Below are 21,805 nucleotides of genomic sequence, written 5' to 3'. Positions count from 1 at the left end.
GACGTCGTCACTTAACAATGGTATCTTGATAGTTTCCACTCATAAAAGGAACTGTGAAAAATAATTTCTTTTTTAATCATATAAAGGTACAAAAGAAAGTTTTAACTTCTATGCACAAATAGTTTAAATTTTTTTTTACCTAAAAAATAATCTGCACCAACAGCAGAAGAAGAAAGAAGAAGAAAACGAAGGAGTAGAAGGAGGAGGAGAAAAGAGGGCTGAAATTATTTAAAAAGTGGGTACAAGTTAAAAATTTAAAAAAAAATGGGTATAGATTAAATGGGAGCGACCAAATAGAGCGTCCCGTGCAATTTTTACCAATTTATCTTAATGTCAAGATTATAAATCACATTTTCTATCAATAATCCAAGTCGAAATCACTTATGTGACTTGATAAATGATAGTATAAAATCAATTATATTATTAATTAAAATATGTAAGTGAAACTCTTTATCAATTTATGCTTTAATTCCACATCTAGGATCATAAATGAAGCCATGGGTGCAATGCTACATTATCAAAGCTTCAACGTGCGGAGGGTTTTTCTTTTAAAAAAAAAAACGGAAAAAGCCTAAAAATACCACTGAACTTTAAGAAATGGTCTATCCATGCCATCCGTTAAAAAAATGCTCATTTCATGTCACTGCTGTTACACATTTGGTCCATCCATGCCATTATTGACTAACGGCTCAATTTTTATTTGGCCCATCCATGCCACTGCCGTTAGTCAATAATGGCATGGATGATCCAAATGTGTACGACAGTGACATGAAATAAGCATTTTTTTAACGGATGATATGGATAGACCATTTCTTAAAGTTCAGTGACATTTTTAGGTCTTTTCTGAAGAAAAAAAAAGAAAAAGAAACGAGGCATAGTGATAACAAAGAAGCGTGCGGTAATAAAAAGTTTTTTTTTAGTGTTCCATCAACTTAAGTTATATTTAATGTTAGCAGTCATTAATAAAGAATATAGAAATCAATTAATTAAGAAGAGAAAACAAATGTCGTATATTAATTGGTTTAATCAGATATAAACGCAAATAAGTTTTTCATTGAAGGTAGGAGAATGGGGTGGGGTGGCAAAGGCAGGTACCACGTGCTAGGAGTCATTGAAAGATGAGTTCATATTTAAAGAACTCCCCAACTAATCCAAACCAAACAAAAAACCAAAATTTAATTGCACCATTTTCTACCCCCATTACTTCTTCTTCTTCTCTTCTGTGCAGTAGAGCAAATAAAAACAATCTCCTACTTCAGATTTGTGCATTCACATTGTGGTCTCCTCTCTATTCTTGAACCATTCATATTGCTTCACATGGCCCAATCAGACTGAAAATATTCACATTCTTTAATTCTTACTCTAAAAGATTGAAACTTTCTGCAATTTTTTGACACCCCATTTCATATTTCAGTGTGAATTTGCTATACGGGTATGTATATTTTCTCTTTTAATCAAACTGGACAAGTTTAAATTTACTGCTGAGCACCTCTCTGGTGAATTTAACTTGTAATTTGTCAACTGTAGATTCTTGATTTTTTAAAATTCTTTTTGGTTTCCTGTTTTCCTTTTTTTTTTTGGGTGCTGTTGTTGTTTTTATTGTTGTTGTTGTTAAGTATATATATTTTGAGTTTGAGTTGATATGTGATTAGTTGAAAGAGTACTTCCCCTCTTGCAATTGAAAATAAAAAAGATCTTTTTTTGTGTGTGCGTGGGGGGGGGGGGGTTGGGTGGAGGGGACGGGTTTGGACTGCTATTCAGTTTGAATCATATGATCATAATATAGTTCATGCTGCATTTTTTGTCTTATGTAAAGTTGCTTTGGTAGGTTGCTAATCCATTTTTACTTTTTCCGAACCTAAGTAATCTACTATTTATTACTATTTTTTTTTTAATACTGATATAGCTCAAGTTATCTAGTTTTGTCACTTGAAAGGCTGGATTATGAAATAGGAGGTCAAGAAGTAGAAGTAGGTCGCTTGTCTCTCAATTAAGTTTTAGTTGATAGTTGTTGGATGATTTATTATTGCAGCCAAAAGTAGCCCTTGTTGAAATTGTACATTCCCTCTTGATTTCAGGCGTTGCAACATGTCGGAAGCTCAAAGGATGCCAACAATGATCAGGATCAAGAGTGGAAATGGACACGTCAATGGTGCACTTCCATTGAGGTCTCCAATGGCTAGAGCTGAAGTTGCTGAGTTCTGTAATGCCCTTGGTGGGAAGCGGCCTATTAATAGTATCTTAATTGCAAACAATGGGATGGCAGCTGTCAAGTTTATACGTAGTATTAGGACGTGGGCGTACGAGACATTTGGTACAGAGAAGGCAATTTTGTTGGTTGCAATGGCTACATCCGAGGACATGAGAATAAATGCTGAGCACATTAGAATAGCTGATCAATTTGTAGAAGTTCCTGGTGGGACGAATAACAACAACTATGCCAATGTGCAGCTCATCGTAGAGGTTTGTAGCTATCTTTTTAAGGATGTCATAATGTATATACCTCATTATCCTGATGCAAGATGAATTATAGCCGATCATCAAGCCAATGGTAACAACTTGTCTCCAGATAACTTGGTCTAGCCTGTGTAGCTGGTTGTATCTGTTACATCTTAACACCTTCTTGTAAAAAGACCAGGGACACAATGCCAAAAATAAAATGTAAATACTTATACATGGTGTACTTTCTTTTGCATAGATGGCAGAGATGACTCATGTTGATGCAGTTTGGCCTGGTTGGGGTCATGCATCAGAAAATCCCGAACTGCCAGATGCATTGAATGCAAAGGGGATCATATTTCTTGGGCCACCGGCTACGTCAATGGCAGCACTAGGAGATAAAATTGGTTCATCTTTGATTGCTCAAGCAGCAGAAGTACCCACTCTCCCATGGAGTGGATCCAATGTAAGTCTTTATGCTTGTGATTATATTCTGTTGGTTTCGCAGTGGTTAGTCTGCTTTTAATGGACAATTCGTAAATGGCACAGGTCAAAGTTCCTCCAGAAAGCTCTTTGGTCTCTATCCCAGATGAAATATATGCTAAAGCATGTGTTCATACGACGGAAGAAGCAATTGCTAGTTGTCAAGATGTAGGTTTCCCTGCAATGATCAAGGCATCCTGGGGCGGTGGTGGTAAAGGCATAAGAAAGGTCTGTCTTTTAATAAACAAGGCGCTGCGAGTAGTGCAATCAATTAGTTTAATATATATTCTTCTTGAAAAAAATATTGAAAAATTAAGCAGAACACATAAGGTATTCATTCGACCTAAGTACATGGCTTGCTTGCTCATTCCAGGTTCATAATGATGATGAAGTTAGGGCACTATTCAAGCAAGTTCAGGGTGAAGTTCCTGGCTCCCCAATATTTATAATGAAAGTTGCTTCTCAGGTTCAGCCATCTTCTTTCTTGTCTGCCTTAATGCTTCAACATATCTTTGGAGAGAGAGTATCTTTTAAACATTAGAATTGTTTTTTGATTTTCAAATAACTAGAGTCGGCATCTAGAAGTCCAATTACTCTGTGACCAATATGGCAATGTTGCAGCATTGCACAGCCGTGATTGTAGTGTTCAAAGGCGACACCAAAAGGTTAGTTTATATATAATTTTTTATTATTGTTTAGTAATGAGTTGAAAGACAACACTTATCTTCTATTTGCAATGTTGAAGCAACTAGCAGAGCCTTCATGAGGCAGCCACATTTACATCAGTGGAATGTCATCACTAATGTGTCTAATTTTCTTGAACTTAGATAATTGAGGAGGGCCCAATTACAGTAGCTCCACAAGACACGGTGAAAAAACTTGAGCAGGCTGCTAGAAGACTGGCCATAAGTGTCAATTACGTTGGAGCTGCCACTGTTGAGTATCTTTACAGTATGGACACTGGAGAGTACTATTTCTTGGAACTCAACCCTCGGTTACAGGTTGGTGATACTGCCATCTGCTTGAATGTGCACTATTTCTTTTCACCACGTAGAGGAAGGCATTGATCTACATTGGCTTCTTTTTTTTCCATTTGGGTGATAATTCTTTCATGCTTGTTTAAAGAAGCATTTAGAGTAATGAATTAAGTTGATGTTGGTTGTGATCACCTACATGATGATCTTGAACCTTTTTATTTTGTATCACATCTTTCTCATTCTATTAGGTTGAACACCCCGTTACTGAATGGATAGCAGAAATAAACCTGCCAGCAGCTCAAGTCGCTGTTGGAATGGGGATTCCTTTGTGGCAAATTCCAGGTTTTGTACCAGATATCACTTTTCTCGGCTTAAGATGTTCAGGTTCTTCTTTTCCTATTTTTAAGCTTTCTTCATTGATTCTATTAGAAATAAGGCGATTCTATGGAATGGAACATGGTGCCGGATATGATGCTTGGAGGAAAACATCTATTGCTGCGACACCATTTGATTTTGACAAGGCTGAGTCGACAAGGCCAAAAGGTCATTGTGTGGCTGTACGTGTAACAAGTGAGGATCCTGATGACGGTTTTAAGCCTACCAGTGGTAAAGTACAGGTAAAATTTCTTCTGGAAAGTTTCAATTCCCTTTTCTAGTCCTGTGCTTTTAGGATGAACATTTGTTAATTTACATTTCATAATGTAGGAGCTGAGTTTTAAGAGCAAACCAAATGTGTGGGCGTACTTCTCTGTCAAGGTACTTATAAACTAGATGGAAATAGAATGTTGGGGTGCTTAAATTTTTGCCGAGCGTAATAAATCTTTTTCTTTGCAGTCTGGTGGAGGCATTCATGAATTTTCAGATTCTCAGTTTGGTAAGCTGAAGTTTAATTATGCAGTTGTCTTGTTCTTTTTGACTTTTCTTGAATTTTCAGCTGAAAAAGTTGATGCTTTCTGATAGTAACCAGAAGTAGAAAATAGAAGAAATAGAATAAAGAAGTTAATATTATTGACAATAGCTTGTGCAAGAATCTTAAACACAATTACACCTATAAAGTTGTCCGTATGGAGAGGACAAGGCTCCAAATAAAGTACTTTTACTTCTGATAGAACATGCCTAAATAACTAGTGCTAATTACATATTTATAGAACCACATAATAAGATAAGATCAGACAACTAAAAACTAGAATATACTTAACTGCTGGAGCAGTTGTTGGTTGACAGTTTCATCAGATATGCATTTCAGAAACTGTAGCAGTTGTACTTCATCAAGAGCATTCAATTCTTTATCCTTTTGCTGATATTTTTTTCTAGAATAAGTCTTTAGAATTGGGACTCTATCAGTGCCCCCCCCCGAAAAGATGCCTTGTCCTCAAGGCAGAAAGAAGGAAATTGAACAGCAAGCAGGTCATAGTCTTCCCAACTAGCCTCTTCAATAGGACGATGATACCATTGAATAAGTAGTTCCAGAGTTGACACTCCAGATTCTTTCACCCAACGATGCGATAAAACTTTTTCAGGTTCCAACATGAGTTCCAATTCACCCGAAAGTGGTAAGGGTGGTGGAGAGGTAACATCAGAACAACCACGAGCAGGGCGAAGCAACAAAACATGAAAAAAGGGATGAACCTTGGATGTTTGAGGCAGCTGCAATTCATAAGCAACAGGACTTTGCGCACAATTTTGTACGGGCCAAAATATTGAGGAGAAAGCTTCTCATTAGGACGTTTGGCTAAACTCTTCTGCCGATAAGGTTACAGATGAAGGAAGACAGCATCACCCACATTAAAAGATAAGTCACGCCGCTTGGAATCGGCTTGAGATTTCATCCTGGATTGTGCCTTCAAGAGATTGGAACGTAGTAATGTTAACATCTGATCTCGCTCCACGAGCTGCTGTTCAAGGTCAGCAATTTTAGTTTCGCCCATGAACAAAAGAATGCAAGGGCGGTGGCTCTCTTCCATACACAATCTGGAAAGGGGTCATATTGGCTGAAGAATGGTAACCAGTATTGAAAGAGTATTCAGCCCAAGGTATATACTGAAGCCATGATTTTGGCTTGTCGTGTGCAAAACAGCGCAAATACGTTTCAAGGCATCGATTGACTACCTCCTTTTGACCATCAGATTGGGGATGATATGAAGTACCCATACGGAGACGCGTGCGACTAAGGCGAAAAAGTTCCTGCCAAAATATACTTGAGAAAACAACATCACGATCCGAAAGAATGGAGCGAGGTAAACCATGCAATCTGACAATTTCTTTACAGAAAACACCAGCCACCCTTTCGGTAGTGAAGGGATGAAATAAAGCCAGAAAATGGTTGTATTTGCTAAACCTGTCCACCACGACAAGAATAGTATCAAAGCCATTAGAAGGAGAAAGTCCAACAATGAAGTCTAAGGAGATATCCTCCCAGACTCTGTTAGGAACAGGCAGAGGTTGTAAGAGACCAGCTGGAGCTAATGTTTCATATTTATGTTGCTGGCATATCAAACAATTCTGGACAAACAACTTAACATCATGCTTCAAACAAGGCTAGAAAAAATTTGCAGATACTCTTCTGAGAGTTTTTAAGTATCCTCCATGCCCTCCAGTTGGAGAATCATGCGCCTCTGCTAAAATCTTGGCTTTGAGCTCAGGATAATCGGGAATAACCAACCGAGATTTGTAATAAAGATGGTTAGCAGACAACGAAAAATCTGGATGAGTTGAAGGATCAGAAGAAAGTTGATCTCAAATCTGCTTAGTATATGGATCAACTTCAATTGTTTCTCTCAAATCACTAAAGTCTAATGGAATAGGCATTACCAAAGTAAAAAAATCAGCATGTTGAGGGCGACGGGATAAGGCATCAACTCCTTTGTTTTCACTTCCAGACTTATAGACAATAGTGAAATCAAAAGGCAACAATTTAAGCAACAATCGTTGCTATTCAGCAGTAGTCACCCGTTGATTCAAGAGTTATTTGAGGCTGCAATGGTCAGTGGTGACAATAAAATGTCGGCCCAGAAGATAGTGCTTCCATTTTTGCAATGCAAGGACCAAAGTTAATAACTCGCGATCATAAGTAGATTTAATGCGATTAGAAAAGGAGAATCCCTTACTAAAATATGCAATGGGATGGTACTGTTATAGTAGAATAGCCCCTACTCCATCAGATGAAGCATCACACTCAACTGTAAATTGTTGAGTAAAGTCGGGAAGATGAAGCACCGGAACTGATGTCAAAAACCTCTTCTACCTTTGCATTCCAGTGAAAAGCATCTTTCTTGGTCAATTCTGTTAAAGGATGAGCAATGATCCCATAGTTCTTAACAAACCGCCTGTAATACCCTGTGAGACCTAAAAAACCACGAAATTCCTTGACATTTTTTGGCACAGGCCATTCCAAAACAACGGATATTTTGTCCGGATCCACGGCTACTCCATCTCGGGGAATCACATGGCCCAAAAATCCAACTTGGGGTTGTCCAAATAGACATTTTTTTGGATTAGCAAAAAAGAAATTGACGGAGAGAAGATGAAGGACTGTTTGCTGGTGTTGTTGGTGTGTTTGAGGGTCAGGACTATATATTAGAATATCGTGAAAGAAAACCAGGACGAATTTTCTAAGATATGGTCTGAAAAGATCGTTCATGGCAACTTGGAACGTGGAAGGTGCATTAGTGAGCCCAAAAGGCATTACAAGAAATTCGTAAGGGCCTGAATGAGTGCGGAAGGCAATTTTATGGACAACATCAGGTTGGACTCGGATTTGATGGTATCCTGAACGTAGATCAATTTTTGAAAAAATAGTAGGTCCATGTAACTCATCAATATTGGGTATGGGATATTTGTCTGGTACAGTGATTTTGTTAAGGCTACGGTAGTCCACACAAAACCTCCAAGAATCATCTTTATTTTTCACTAACAGAACTGGGCTAGCAAAAGGACTTGAGCTGGGACGAATGAAACCGGATTCTAATAAAGCAACAACTTGGTTCTCAATTTCAGTCTTTTGGCTATGTGGGTAACGATAAGGTCTTATGTTTGGAGGTTTAGAATTTGGTAACAGAGGAATAACATGGGAATATGTTCTAAATGGTGGAAGAGAGATCGGTTCAGAAAACACAGACTGAAACTCATCTAAAAGTGTCTGAATTGGATTACCTGGATTCTCTGATAACTTGTTAAAAGATTGGAGGGAAGCCACAGTGGAATTCGCCAATCTCACCCCTTGCAATTTGTAGCGTTTCCCTTGCCAATTGAAAATTATGAACATATCGTTCCAGTTAGCTTGAATAGTGTTAAGAGAAGCTAACCATTTGATACCAAATACCAAATCAGCCCCTCTAATTGCAAAAGGGTAGTAATCCTAAGTGATGGTTAAGCCTAAGCCTGACAACTAAATTTGAAGATTCCGGCAAACTTTATTGCAACGTATGATGTCCCCATTCCCTATCTGCACACCAAATGTTGGAACAATTTTTACTGGAAGTTTATGCTCTTCTACAATGATGGTTAAGCCTTGCAACTGAATTTGAAAATTCCGGCAAACTTTATTGCAACGTATGATGTCCCCATTCCCTATCTGCACACCAAATGTTGGAACAATTTCTACTGGAAGTTTATGCTCTTCTACAATGGATTCAGCCACAAAGTTATGCGTGGAACCACTATCCACAAGTATTAAAACCTGTCTCTGGTTGATTGCACCCTAAAGCTTCATTGTAGTACCAACTGAGTGTCCCAAAATGGCATGAAATGAAATTTCAGCAATGTCAGTTTCTTGAGGGTCACCACCGCTGGTGGCGTTGATGTCATCAACATCATCTAATTGATCTCCTCCTGTAAGTTCCATGAGAGATAGTTTTGTAGATTTGCATCTATGACCTGGTGCAAATTTCTCGTGGCAACGATAACAAAGTCCCTGTGCCATGGGATTTCTCCTCTCGATATCCCATATTCGTGTTTGAAGTGGTTGGGAGGCTGATGGGTTGGTAGAAACATTGCTTCGTGAATTTTGATGTGCAGAGGAAGAAGCAGCATTATCCTGGGCATTTTTAATAGAGTGCAATGGGTTTTGTATAGTGGGTCTACTGGTTGGGGTCCAATTAGGCCCTCTATTGCTGCGAACTGGGCCTAATTTGTTTTCAAATTCAAGTGCCAAACTCATTGCTCTGTAAACTGTTCTGGGTTTGTGAATTCTAACATCAGATTTAAGTTCTTCCTTTAGCCCATTTAAGAACACACCTAACAAACAATGATCTGGCCAGTTTGTGACTCTAGAAGAACGTTTTGCAAATTCTTGACGGTACTCCTGTACATAACCTGTTTGTTGGATGCTACAGAGATGCTCGTCCGGGTTTTGGAACTCCGCAGGACCATAATTTTCTTGCAATGCTTTCACAAGCTCTTTCCAGTACAACAACGTCCGCTCACGATTAATCCAAGAGAAGAGATCAAGAACATCGCCTTCTAGATACATTGCTGCAATGTCAATTTTATGTTCTTCTGGAGTTTGATAGTAGCAGAAATATTTTTCTGCTTTCAAAATCCATCCTCTAGGATCACCTCCTTCAAATCTAGGGAATTCCATCTTCGTGTGTGGCCTCCGTGAAGGATTTTTTGGCCACCTTGGACTATTGATATCTTCTTCCTCTTCTTGCCAAGCGGACTTTCCTCCATGACGGGTTCGGTAACTGGTTTCCTCTTGTTGGGTGCCACCAGTCTGGGCTTTCAATGTCTGCTGCCAGTGAATCAATTGAATTCAATTTTGATGCTATGACAGATAATTGTCGGGCAAGGGATTCAACATTGGGAACGTCTTCTTGAGAATTAGAAGATCTGGTATTGACCATTTTGGATCGATCTGCTCTGATACCAAACTGATAGTAACTAGAAGTAGAAAATAGAAGAAATAGAATAAAGAAGTTAATATTATTGGCAATAGTTTGTGCAAGAATCTTAAACACAATTACACCTATAAAGTTGTCCGTACGAAGAGGACAAGGCTCCAAATAAAGTACTTTTACTTCTGATAGAACATGCCTAAATAACTAGTACTAATTACATATTTATAGAACCACATAATAAGATAAGATCAGACAACTAAAAACTAGGAATATACTAAACTGCTGGAGCAGTTGTTGGTTGACAGTTTCATCAGATATGCATTTCAGAAACTGCAGCAGTTGTACTTCATCAAGATTATTCAATTCTTTATCCTTTCGCTGATACTTTCTTCTAGAATATGTCTTTAGAATCAGGACTCTATCACTTTCCTAGTTAAATTTTTTTAATATCAACCTAGAATATTCAGCTTCAATTAGGCAGTTGCTTCTTTTTTTGGGTCTACCAGGGTTACGACTCGAGTTTGTAAAAGATTATGAACTTTTCTTTTCATTTGAATTCCTTCGTTTCTTCTTTCGGGAAATACTTTGCATCATTCTATTTATGGACAAAAGCATACCTCAGAAGATGCATTAGGACTAAAGAGTTCCTTTGCATCTCAAGCTGTGTTATGCAGTTTTCCCACCTCTATAAGTTAAAAACATTATAAACCAGGTTTAATTACTTTCACTTAACTGAAGAATAATCACCAGTGAAGCATGCATATATCAATCTCTTTTTAATTTGTGAACTAGTTAAAGCATAGCTATTAAACTCATGCTGTTTCCAGAAGAATTGTTAACAATAGGAAATTGCTATCTAACACAAGATTAATTAGAAATATCAAACTTGTATCTGGGTTTGTGTCAGCCCGTGCAGATTTGCATCAAATTTCTGCTACGTTCAACTTTTCTGTGTATGTGTGAGTGTGCATTTAGCCTATTTCTGACTTTGCTTCATTTTTATGCCAACTCTATTCTGGTTCTTCCTATAAATTTGTGACAGTGTTATCAAACATTGGCTGGAAAATTGCTAGAAGTTCTTATAAAAATGTTTCCACATACGCTATCAGATATCATACCTTGTATTTCAAAATATGAGTGCCCAGCAAAAAACTCTAAATATTGTGTCTAACCTATTGAATTTATGGATTGCTATATCTTGACGCAGGACATGTTTTTGCTTTTGGAGAGTCCAGAGCCCTGGCCATTGCAAATATGGTCCTTGGACTGAAGGAAATCCAGATCCGAGGAGAGATTCGTACAAATGTTGATTACACAATTGATCTATTGCATGTAAGAGTCTCAGATAATCAAAAAAGTTCAGGACCAACTCCATCCGAGTGTTATTTCTCTGCGTTAAGTTACACATTTTCTGCAGGCTTCAGATTACAGAGAAAATAAGATACATACCGGCTGGTTGGACAGTAGAATTGCCATGAGGGTTAGAGCAGAAAGACCTCCTTGGTATCTTTCTGTGGTTGGAGGAGCTCTTTATGTAAGTTTCCCGTTTCATGACTGATGTTAGATTCCTAAAGGTTTTATCTTGGGAATTTACTTGCAAAATTGATACCAGTATACCGTGTTGTCACTTGTCAATCTCAGAAAGCTTCTGCAAGTGGTGCAGCCTTGGTTTCTGAATATATTGGTTATCTTGAAAAAGGACAAATCCCACCCAAGGTATTCAGTCTCAGAATGTTTGTCCTGGTCAAAATCTTACATTTTCTCCATCTCTTTTTTGGAATAACCCATCATCCATCTATGTGCAGCATATTTCCCTTGTGAGCTCTCAAGTCTCACTAAACATTGAAGGGAGCAAGTACACAGTAAGTAGGATGCTGTACTCGCTTCATTCTACATGTTGTTGTGACGTTGTCTTCGTGGTATCAGTAGAAAAAGGGAAATTAGCTAATACTATCCTGCTAGCGCTACAAAAGAGTGATAAAGTTGTTTCCAGTTCTTTTTTGATTCTGCTTCATGGACTGTTTGCAACTTAGTAATTGGTCGGTTTTGTCTCTTAGATTAATATGGTGAGGGGAGGACCAGGAAGCTACAGGTTGAGGATGAATGAGTCAGAGATCGAAGCAGAAATACATACTCTGCGTGATGGAGGACTACTGATGCAGGCAATAATCAATCCCTCTGCAACTTCTCTATATACCCTTTTACCAGAAACTACACTATTGTCTGTAGTAGCCATAAGCTTTTATGTTGCATAGAATTTGTAGAACCAATGTGGGGAAAGACTAATTGATTCTTTTTTCAAATACGAAAATTATATTATTACATCTAAGTTCCCTTGATCACTGCAGCTGGATGGAAACAGTCATGTTATATATGCAGAGGAGGAAGCAGCTGGAACTCGCCTTCTAATAGATGGAAGAACATGCTTGCTGCAGGTGCCGATAATTATTCAGTTCCCAATATATTTTTATTTATTTAAAAAACGGCACCTTCTTATATATAGCTTTCGTCGGTTCCAGAATGATCACGATCCGTCAAAGTTAATTGCGGAGACACCTTGCAAACTTCTGAGATATTTGATGTCTGACGGTAGTCATGTTGATGCTGACACACCTTATGCAGAGGTTGAAGTGATGAAGATGTGCATGCCCCTTCTTTCACCTGCTTCAGGAGTTATCCATTTTAAGATGTCTGAAGGTCAAGCAATGCAGGTACTGTATTAGCAATAAAGCATATATTTCTTTTCTCCGCAGCAACTTAAAGATAACTTTGTTTGTAGGCTGGTGAGCTTATAGCATCACTTGATTTAGATGACCCTTCTGCAGTAAGAAAAGCAGAGCCTTTTCGTGGAAGCTTTCCTATTTTGGAACCTCCAACTGCCATATCTGGAAAAGTTCATCAGAGATGTGCCGCAAGTCTTAATGCAACAAGGATGATTCTTGCCGGATATGACCATAATGTTGATGATGTAGGTAACTTATAATTTGGAGTTGATGTAGAATGTAATTGCTTGTGTAACATCTTTTTGTGAACAGTTATCTAGAAAATATTTTAACCAATACATAATGAAATAAATTCTGATGAACACAACTTAATCTTCCGATCCAGGTGGTTCATAACTTGCTAAGTTGCTTAGACAGTCCTGAGCTTCCATTTCTACAGTGGCAAGAATGCCTCTCCGTACTGGCAACACGACTTCCGAAGGACCTCAGATATGAGGTAAATGGTCGGATAATGATTTCTTTCCTCTCTTATGGGAAATTAGTAGATCTCTGGCTAATTATTTCGCTTTATGTATTCTTGTTGCAGTTGGAAGCAAAATATAAGGAATATGAGGGGATTTCGGGCTTGCAAACTGTCGACTTCCCTGCTAGAATTCTGAGAGGTGTCCTTGAGGTGAGTCTTTTACTACATTTTCTTTTTCTTCACACTAATTTTTTTTGGTTATTTCTTTTTAACGTTCACATACTATCTTTTCTAACATTGATTTATTTGTCTATCATTCTCTGCTTTGCTTTAGGCTCACCTAAGAACCTGCTCAGAAAAAGAAAAAGGAGCTCAAGAAAGATTAGTTGAACCTTTAATGAGTCTCGTCAAGTCTTATGAGGGTGGAAGAGAGAGCCATGCCCGTGGTATCGTCCATTCCCTTTTTGAAGAGTATCTAACTGTTGAAGAATTGTTTAGTGACAATATCCAGGTGGGTTGTAATGCAAACAATTATTGTGTGATAATCATCCTCTGCATGACTAGATATCTAAGTTCGAGCATCTTTATAGTTTGGAATATATACCTTCAGCATCTGCAATTAAACAACGGTTATAGAAAATTATAACCATTATATCATATGAGGATATAGAGTTACTCAAAGTGAGATACTAGAAATGTAAAGTACCAGAAAACTTAATTCCTCCGACTTAGTCAGCCTTAATCCCTTGAGGGGCCTTTCCATTTTCTTTAACAGAATTTTCTTATTATTGGTATGGTAAACAATACCCAACTTCTTTCCAACAAAGCGGCCTGTTCTATTCATATACGGTATACCATGATTTTTCTAAAATGATTTACGTTGTAGATCATCTTATGCATTCTCATCTTATTTGTATTATGTACCATAAGAAGCTAATATTTTATTGTCAATCATCTCTCTAGAAGGCCTCAAGATCATTTGGATTATCAAAATGCTACTTATTGTTGCATGTTCTCCATCTTATCATGTTGTCAATATGTAACATTGCATATCTTGATTTCTTGGTTATGTTATGTTATTCAGTTCTGATGCCTTCCTTTTTCAGGCTGATGTGATTGAACGTCTCCGGCTTCAATATAAGAAAGATCTCTTGAAGGTTGTCGACATAGTGCTTTCTCATCAGGTATAAGCTAATTGTTAATGTATTCACTTTCCTTTCTTCTGCTGTTGTTAAGCTGGAAAATATGCGGTACCATTAATGTGTTATTTTCCAGGGTGTTAGGCGTAAAAATAAGCTTATACTTAGTCTGATGGAGCAACTGGTATATCCCAATCCTGCAGCATACAGGGAAAAACTTATCCGTTTCTCAGCACTCAACCATACAAATTATTCCGAGGTTGGTATTCCATACATCTTTTGTAAAGACATTGATATCCGTACTTGCATTGTCCTGTGCTTGCGGGAACTTGAGTAACCTTATCTTTTGCTTTTCATATCTTTGACATACAATCTTGATATTAAGTCAAAACTTCCTGGAATGACTCTTGCTCTCCCTGGGGACCATCTAGTCCCAATCCTTCATCACATCCTTCTGCTCTCTCTCTCTCTCTCTCTCTCTCTCAATCAATCAATCAATATACCGATCATTAGAAGAAGCAAAAGGAAGGGAAAAAAAAAGAAAATGCAAAGGATCCTTATATTCTTTTAATGGTTCATTTAGTGGCTCATCATTAGATACCATTCTAGAAAAGACAAAATACATAAGTGAACTATGGACCAAATCCCTGTTATATACTTTTTGCGGACGAAAATCATCTTGCACGCTCAACCTTTCCAAAGTGTGCATAAGACACACCACTTTTATTACATGGAAGGCACGTGTATAATCAAAAAGATAAAGAGCGTGAACCCTTTAAAAAAAAAATCAATTCATGTTTAAGTGCCACATGTCAAAATTTTATATATTTTCTTTGTTTTAAATTAATTGTTACCAGAACCCCACCCCTCCCTTCTCTTCTTCTTCCTCATACGCCTCCCCCCTTTTCATCTCTTTCACACATAACTTCCACCATTTCATCTCCCATTTTTCTGTTCTCGCTTTCTTTTTTCAGATCTGTAATGATGGATAGGAAAGTGGGTGATTTTGTAGGGGGGGCAAGTGGAAAATATGGATAGTTTTTTGGTGCTTGTTAGCACTCGCGGTATCCAGAAGCAAAGGCAACTTCAAGTTATAAGTCAAATTGACAAATAGAGCAAGTTTTTATGAATGCTCTTTAGTAAAACTGAGTTTAAACAGAATACTCAAAGTAATGAGCAATGACTAAAATTTCAGTTAATACAATTAGCTTGTAATTTGATTTGTGTAATGAATTTTAGATTTGGTATCAGCGAAATTGGTTGAATAAAATTGGTCATTGATAATGAAATAAGATTTAACTGTTCAAGATGTATAAATCCCTGAAAGCAGATGAACTGATGAAGCAGTTGGAAAACAAATAAATCAATTAGGCCGTATCACTTTCAACTTTGGTTGAGTTGGGCTGGAAATATGTAATTTCAAGGTCATGGGCTTCTTGTCGGAGATGGAAGATAGATGAAGGTGGAGAAGGGTGGCAGAGAAGATATGTAATTTCAAGGTCATGGGGTGTCTGGGAAGATGAGATGAAAGGGGGTAATTTGCAGAGAAGAGAAAGAAATGAAATGGAGAAGATGGTTAAGGGGTATAGTTGTAATTTTAAGTGTTTTATGTTTTAATAAAAAATAATGACACGTGTCACGACTTTATTGGTGCATGATATTACATATGTTTTGAAAAATTTGTCAAACAAAAGTAGTGTGTCTTAGGCACACTCTGGAAAGGTTGAGTGCAAGATGATTTTCGTCTGCAAAAAGTGTGTAACAGGGATTTGGTCTATAGTTCAGGGGGTAACTTATGTAGTTTGCCTTCTAAAAAATCACCTAGTGTGAATTTGTTTGACAACATTCTGTGATTCTCATCATTTATCAGTTTCTGTATTGTTAAGTGGGTTACGTTGAAACTCCTTGACAGAGTTTCTAATTCTCGATTTCATTTTACAGCTGGCACTGAAGGCCAGTCAACTCCTCGAACAGACTAAACTGAGTGAACTACGTTCGAGTATTGCCAGAAATCTTTCTGAGCTGGAGATGTTCACTGAAGAAGGTGACAGCATGGATACTCCTAAGCGAAAAAGTGCCATCAACGAAAGGATGGAAGTTCTAGTGAGTGCTCCGTTAGCAGTCGAAGATGCACTTGTAGGCCTTTTTGATCACAGTGATCACACCCTTCAGAGGCGGGTTGTGGAGACTTACATTCGTAGACTCTATCAGGTACTGTATTTCAAAGTCTTGATTTACTTGTTTCGGCGCATCTATATTTAAGACATATGTATAGTTTTTTAATTTAACTTTTGATATCTACTCCAGCCTTACCTCGTTCAAGGGAGTGTGAGGATGCAGTGGCACAGATCTGGACTAATAGCTACATGGCAGTTTATGGAAGAGCATGTGGAGAGAAAGAGTGGGTCTGGAGGAGACAACGTGATAGTAAAACCGTTAGTTGAGAAACACAGTGAGAGAAAATGGGGAGCCATGGTTATTATCAAATCTCTCCAACTCTTGCCAACAGTATTAAATTCTGCATTAAGGGAGACTGCGCATGACTTGCATGCAGAGATGTCGAATGGATCGACTCAACCAGTCAGTCATGGTAACATGCTGCACATTGCATTGGTGGGCATCAACAACCAAATGAGTTTGCTTCAGGATAGGTATCAAAAGTGTTATTATGTTTGATCTCGCAGCTAAATTTCTACTGCTAAAGTAACTTTTAAGTTAGATATATGGATAAATCATGAGGCACATATAAATAGATGCCCGTTAAAAGGAAGTAATAGGATAGACCTCTATCTGGCATGGCCAAATATTTTACATGTGTATCTGGTCCAATGATTTGCGAGAAACTGACTTATGGTACAAACCATTGTTTGCAGTGGTGATGAAGATCAGGCTCAAGAGAGAATTTACAAGTTAGCCAAAATACTGAGAGACAAAGATGCGAGCGCCAGCCTTAAAAGTGCAGGTGTAGGGGTTATCAGCTGCATCATACAAAGAGATGAAGGGAGGGTGCCAATGAGGCACTCCTTTCACTGGTCAACAGAGAAGCTATATTATGAGGAGGAGGCTCTACTGCGTCATCTAGAGCCTCCTCTATCCATTTATCTTGAATTGGTTTGTATTTTGTTTAACTACATTTTCTCCTGTTAACTATATCCTATATTACTATTGATGCTTTATTTTTGTAATTCTTGGACCATGAGCTGATCTTAGGTTCATAATTTCCCGGAAATGCAGGAAAAGCTTAAAATCTATGATAATATAAAGTATACTCCATCCCGGGACCGTCAGTGGCACCTCTACACTGTTGTAGACAAGCAGAATCCAATCCAGAGGATGTTTCTCAGAACACTTGTAAGACAACCAACAGATGATGGTTTACTAGCGTATCAAGGATTAAATCAGGGAACGGCTCATTCCTCTTTGAATTTGCCGTTTACTTCAAGGAGCATATTGAGGTCCTTAATATCTGCACTGGAAGAGCTTGAACTTAATCTCCATAATTCAACTCTCAAAGCTGACCATGCTCATATGTACTTGTATATTTTACGAGAGCAAGAGTTTGATGATTTGTTGCCATACCACAAGTCAGTAATTTTTTTGTCTTTATGCTTGCTATTAGGGACAAAAGTTGGCCCATTGCTCACTTCATGACTCTGTTGCAGGAGGGCAGACGTAAATAACGAGCACAAAGAAGCGGAAGTTCAGAAAATCTTAGAAGAGCTAGCTCATGAAATCAATGCTTCTGTTGGTGTGAGGATGCACAGGTTAGGCGTTTGTGAGTGGGAAGTGAAACTTTGGATATCATCTGCAGGAGACGCAACTGGTGCTTGGAGGATTGTGGTTGCGAATGTGACAGGTCACACCTGCATTGTGCATGTAAGTGGAATTTAGTATGTACTTGAAATTTTTTGATGGCTTATCTGATACAAAACTGACTTCTGTTGTGTTAGAGAGCAAATATCAGTCGATGCTTTGCGCTTGAACCGTGAATGGTTACTTTCTTTTGTTAGTTCTTTCTTTTTTCTTTTTTCTTCTATTACCTTTTCTGGTAAAGAGCTTGAAGTTAATCATGCTTATAATGGAAATGGTGTCTAGTTCTCTATTAGCCCATGAACTTTTGGACTCAGATAAGTTGTTCCGTTGTATTGACTTAAACCATTTGCTGGACCTGCATTCCGGCGGACATACTAATGCCTCATGACTTGTTTCATTCCAACTTCAAGTATTAGTTTCTGCCATAGAAGTCTGTGATTAACATTGACATCATGCTATTCGAAATTGAACTCTCAGATTTATCGAGAAGTGGAAGATACAGGTGTACAAAGAGTAGTGTATCATTCAGCTATTGGCCATGGTCCTTTGAATGGAGTGCCAGTAACAGCACCTTATCCACCGCTGGCTGTGCTCGACCAGAAACGGCTTTTAGCCCGCAAGAACGACACCACTTACTGCTATGATTTTCCACTGGTAAACATTTGAATGAAAGTAGACATTATGCCAGTTATTACCATCTGGATCAATGTCAACATATCATAAAATTCCCTTGTGCAGGCATTTAAAGCAGCACTGGAGAAGTCTTGGGCAAGTCATAATCCTGGAACAGACAAGCCTAAGGACAATGTCCTCTTGAAAGTCACAGAGTTAACTTTTGTTGACAAAAAAGGAAGCTGGGGTACTCCTCTTGTCCCTGTGGAGCGCCAGCCTGGATTCAATGACGTCGGCATGGTGGCATGGATTATGGAAATGTCTACTCCTGAGTTCCCTACGGGCAGGAAAATTCTTGTTGTAGCAAATGATGTCACCTTCATAAATGGATCTTTTGGCCCAAGCGAGGATGCATTTTTCCAAGCAGTGACTGGTGTTTCTTGCACACAGAAACTGCCACTTATTTATTTAGCAGCAAATTCAGGGGCTCGTATTGGTGCAGCTGAGGAGGTAAAATCTTGCTTTAAAGTTGGATGGTCTGATGAATCGAACCCCGAGCGTGGTTTTCAGTATATATACTTGATTCCTGAGGATCATGAACGTATCAAATCTTCTGTCATGGCACATGAATTGAAGCTGTCAAATGGAGAAGTTCGATGGGTGATAGATACTATTATTGGAGAAGAGGATGGCCTGGGTGTTGAGAACTTAAGTGGCAGTGGAGCCATTGCAAGTGCTTATTCTCGGGCATACCATGAAACATTTACCTTGACATATGTAACCGGGAGAACAGTTGGAATAGGTGCTTATCTTGCTCGTCTTGGTATGCGGTGTATACAGAGGCTTGATCAGCCAATTATTCTTACTGGTTATTCTGCACTTAACAAACTTTTGGGCCGGGAAGTTTATAGCTCCCACATGCAACTTGGCGGACCTAAAATTATGGGAACTAATGGTGTTGTTCATCTGACTGTCTCTGATGACCTCGAGGGGATATCAAAGATTTTAAATTGGTTGAGCTTCGTTCCGCCATATTCTGGTGGTCCACTTCCTATTTCAACTCCATTGGATCCTCCACAGAGACCTGTTGAGTACTTCCCAGAGACCGCATGTGATCCACGTGCTGCCATCTCTGGCCACACGGATGCAAGTGGAAAGTGGCTGGGGGGCATTTTTGACAAGGATAGCTTCATTGAGACACTGGAAGGTTGGGCAAGAACTGTTGTGACAGGCAGGGCAAAACTCGGAGGAATCCCTGTAGGAATAGTTGCTGTTGAGACACAAACTATGATGCAAGTAATCCCTGCCGATCCTGGACAGCTCGATTCTCATGAAAGGGTTGTCCCTCAAGCAGGGCAAGTATGGTTTCCTGACTCTGCAACTAAAACAGCTCAAGCATTGATGGACTTCAATAGGGAGGAGTTACCTCTTTTCATTCTTGCCAACTGGAGGGGCTTTTCCGGTGGACAGAGGGATCTCTTTGAAGGTATCCTTCAGGCAGGATCAACCATTGTTGAGAACCTTAGAACGTACAAACAGCCTGTTTTTGTTTACATCCCTATGATGGGTGAACTCCGTGGTGGGGCATGGGTGGTTGTGGATAGTAAAATCAATTCAGACCACATTGAAATGTACGCAGAACGGACAGCCAAGGGAAATGTCCTTGAGCCAGAAGGTATGATTGAAATTAAATTCAGAACAAAAGAACTACTGGAGTGCATGGGTAGGCTTGACCAACAGCTTATAAATCTCAAGTTAAAGCTTCAGGAAGCCAGGACTGCAGGAGTATACACTAATGTTGAGGCCTTACAGCAGCAAATTAAAACACGTGAGACACAGCTTTTGCCAGTATACACGCAGATAGCTACAAAGTTTGCAGAATTGCATGATACTTCGTTAAGAATGGCAGCGAAGGGGGTGATCCGTGAAGTAGTAAATTGGGAAACTTCTCGTTCATTCTTTTACAGACGTCTGCTTCGAAGAGTGGAGGAGGAGATGTTGGTCAAAACTGTGAGGAATGCTGCAGGGGACCAGCTTTCTTACAAATCCGCTATGGATATGGTGAAAACCTGGTTTTTGGATTCAAAAGGAGGCAAAGTAGATTCTTGGATAGATGATGAAGCCTTTTTCTCATGGAAGAATGACCCCAAGAACTATGAGGAACAATTACAACAGTTGCGGGTGCAAAAGGTACTAGTTCAGTTATCAAAGATTGGCGATTCGACATTGGATTTACGTGCTCTACCACAGGGTCTTCTTTCCCTCCTACAGAAGGTTAGCCGTCACTCTTTCAAAATTTTGTTCCACCACTATTATATCTTTACCTGTTTAAGGTGCCTGAAACAAGCTTCAAGTTTTGGTCTGCAGGTTGAGCCAGCAACCAGAGAGCAATTGATCAGTGATCTAAAAAAGTTGCTTAATTGATGAAGCAGCTTGTAACTAACGTTGCCAGCAATTGTTGTCTGCCATTTCTTCTAGGACAGTTTCCTGCCGGCCAGTGCATCTGCCTGTTAAGAGGAGCAGAGCGGTTAGCACTCAACCTGTACTATGATGATGGTTCTCTCTATTATATGTTGGACAAGCTTGGTAGACAAGTGGTTTAAATTTGTCTTGACGAGGTGTAAATAGTAGCATCTTGAGAGTGTAGGGTGTAGTCTTCATTTGTTTGAGCAGAAATATTCTTTACGTAGCAGGCTCCTTTTTATTGAAATTACTGCAGCTCTTTATGTATATTTGCATTGTTATCTTAGCCTGTCTAACAATTGGTTAGCCTTGAATGTCCAAATAAAATATGAGCTGTGACTCATGCTCCTGCTATTCAGTACAAGTGTTTTTTCTCATTTGGAATTGCAATCTTCTTTTTCTCTTTCCACTACTGGAGTATTATTTAGTGCTATTCACTGATATTATTAGTTTTTGATGACGGCATATGTATTCCTTACCCATGTTTAATTTATTGAAAGTAAAAAATTCTTCCTAGTTAATCACTAAGTAACTGTTGAAAAACAAAAATTACGTTGGAGTTGGCTGTCTAGATTATGTTAGATTGTTAGATTATTAAATAAATACAAAGCTAAACGATGAGGAACTTTACTAATCCATGAGGATATATATATCTGAGGGGAGAAAATGTCACTTCATGACCAGCTTAGCCGCTTATAGATGTTGATTAGCTTACTGAATGTAGATTTTCACCAATATAAATTAATTGGAAGAGCCTCAATTACTTATGATGAAGTTTTATTACTGATCAGTCATCAGTTTTGTGAGAGATGGCAATGGGGCGGGGCGAGTTTAGCCTTAACCCTTATCGCCCTGC

General features: G+C 38.7%; 1 protein-coding gene across 1 annotated transcript; it reads left to right on the top strand.

Annotated features, from left to right (window-relative positions):
* Window positions 1-1,136: 1,136 nt before the first annotated feature.
* LOC104211137 (acetyl-CoA carboxylase 1-like) lies at window positions 1,137-21,326 on the top strand. The gene is made up of 32 exons (XM_009760148.2): window positions 1,137-1,432; window positions 2,079-2,463; window positions 2,699-2,905; window positions 2,989-3,150; window positions 3,296-3,388; window positions 3,492-3,587; window positions 3,750-3,923; window positions 4,148-4,241; window positions 4,329-4,516; window positions 4,605-4,655; window positions 4,734-4,773; window positions 10,944-11,068; window positions 11,154-11,270; window positions 11,378-11,452; window positions 11,542-11,598; window positions 11,794-11,898; window positions 12,085-12,171; window positions 12,256-12,447; window positions 12,516-12,704; window positions 12,845-12,955; window positions 13,046-13,132; window positions 13,257-13,433; window positions 14,029-14,106; window positions 14,198-14,320; window positions 16,003-16,272; window positions 16,369-16,712; window positions 16,935-17,172; window positions 17,296-17,645; window positions 17,724-17,937; window positions 18,352-18,528; window positions 18,613-20,760; window positions 20,854-21,326. The coding sequence occupies exons 2-32, from the start codon at window positions 2,089-2,091 to the stop codon at window positions 20,908-20,910; spliced, it is 6,801 nt and encodes a 2,266-aa protein (XP_009758450.1). The 5' UTR covers window positions 1,137-1,432; window positions 2,079-2,088; the 3' UTR covers window positions 20,911-21,326.
* The last annotated feature ends 479 nt before the right edge of the window (window positions 21,327-21,805 follow it).

The sequence above is a fragment of the Nicotiana sylvestris genome, chromosome 10 (assembly GCF_000393655.2).
Source record: "Nicotiana sylvestris chromosome 10, ASM39365v2, whole genome shotgun sequence".
NCBI lineage: Eukaryota > Viridiplantae > Streptophyta > Magnoliopsida > Solanales > Solanaceae > Nicotiana > Nicotiana sylvestris.
Note: the sequence above shows the minus strand (reverse complement) of the source record. Positions and strands in the feature narration are given on the sequence as shown.

Bases quoted from the DNA above. Each gene is read 5' to 3' on its own strand.
- LOC104211137 (XM_009760148.2), top strand. From the start codon at position 2,089: ATGTCGGAAGCTCAAAGGATGCCAACAATGATCAGGATCAAGAGTGGA. The intron at 2,906-2,988 runs GTAAGTCTTTAT...TAAATGGCACAG, and splicing joins TCCCATGGAGTGGATCCAAT to GTCAAAGTTCCTCCAGAAAG. The intron at 11,599-11,793 runs GTAAGTAGGATG...TTTGTCTCTTAG, and splicing joins TTGAAGGGAGCAAGTACACA to ATTAATATGGTGAGGGGAGG.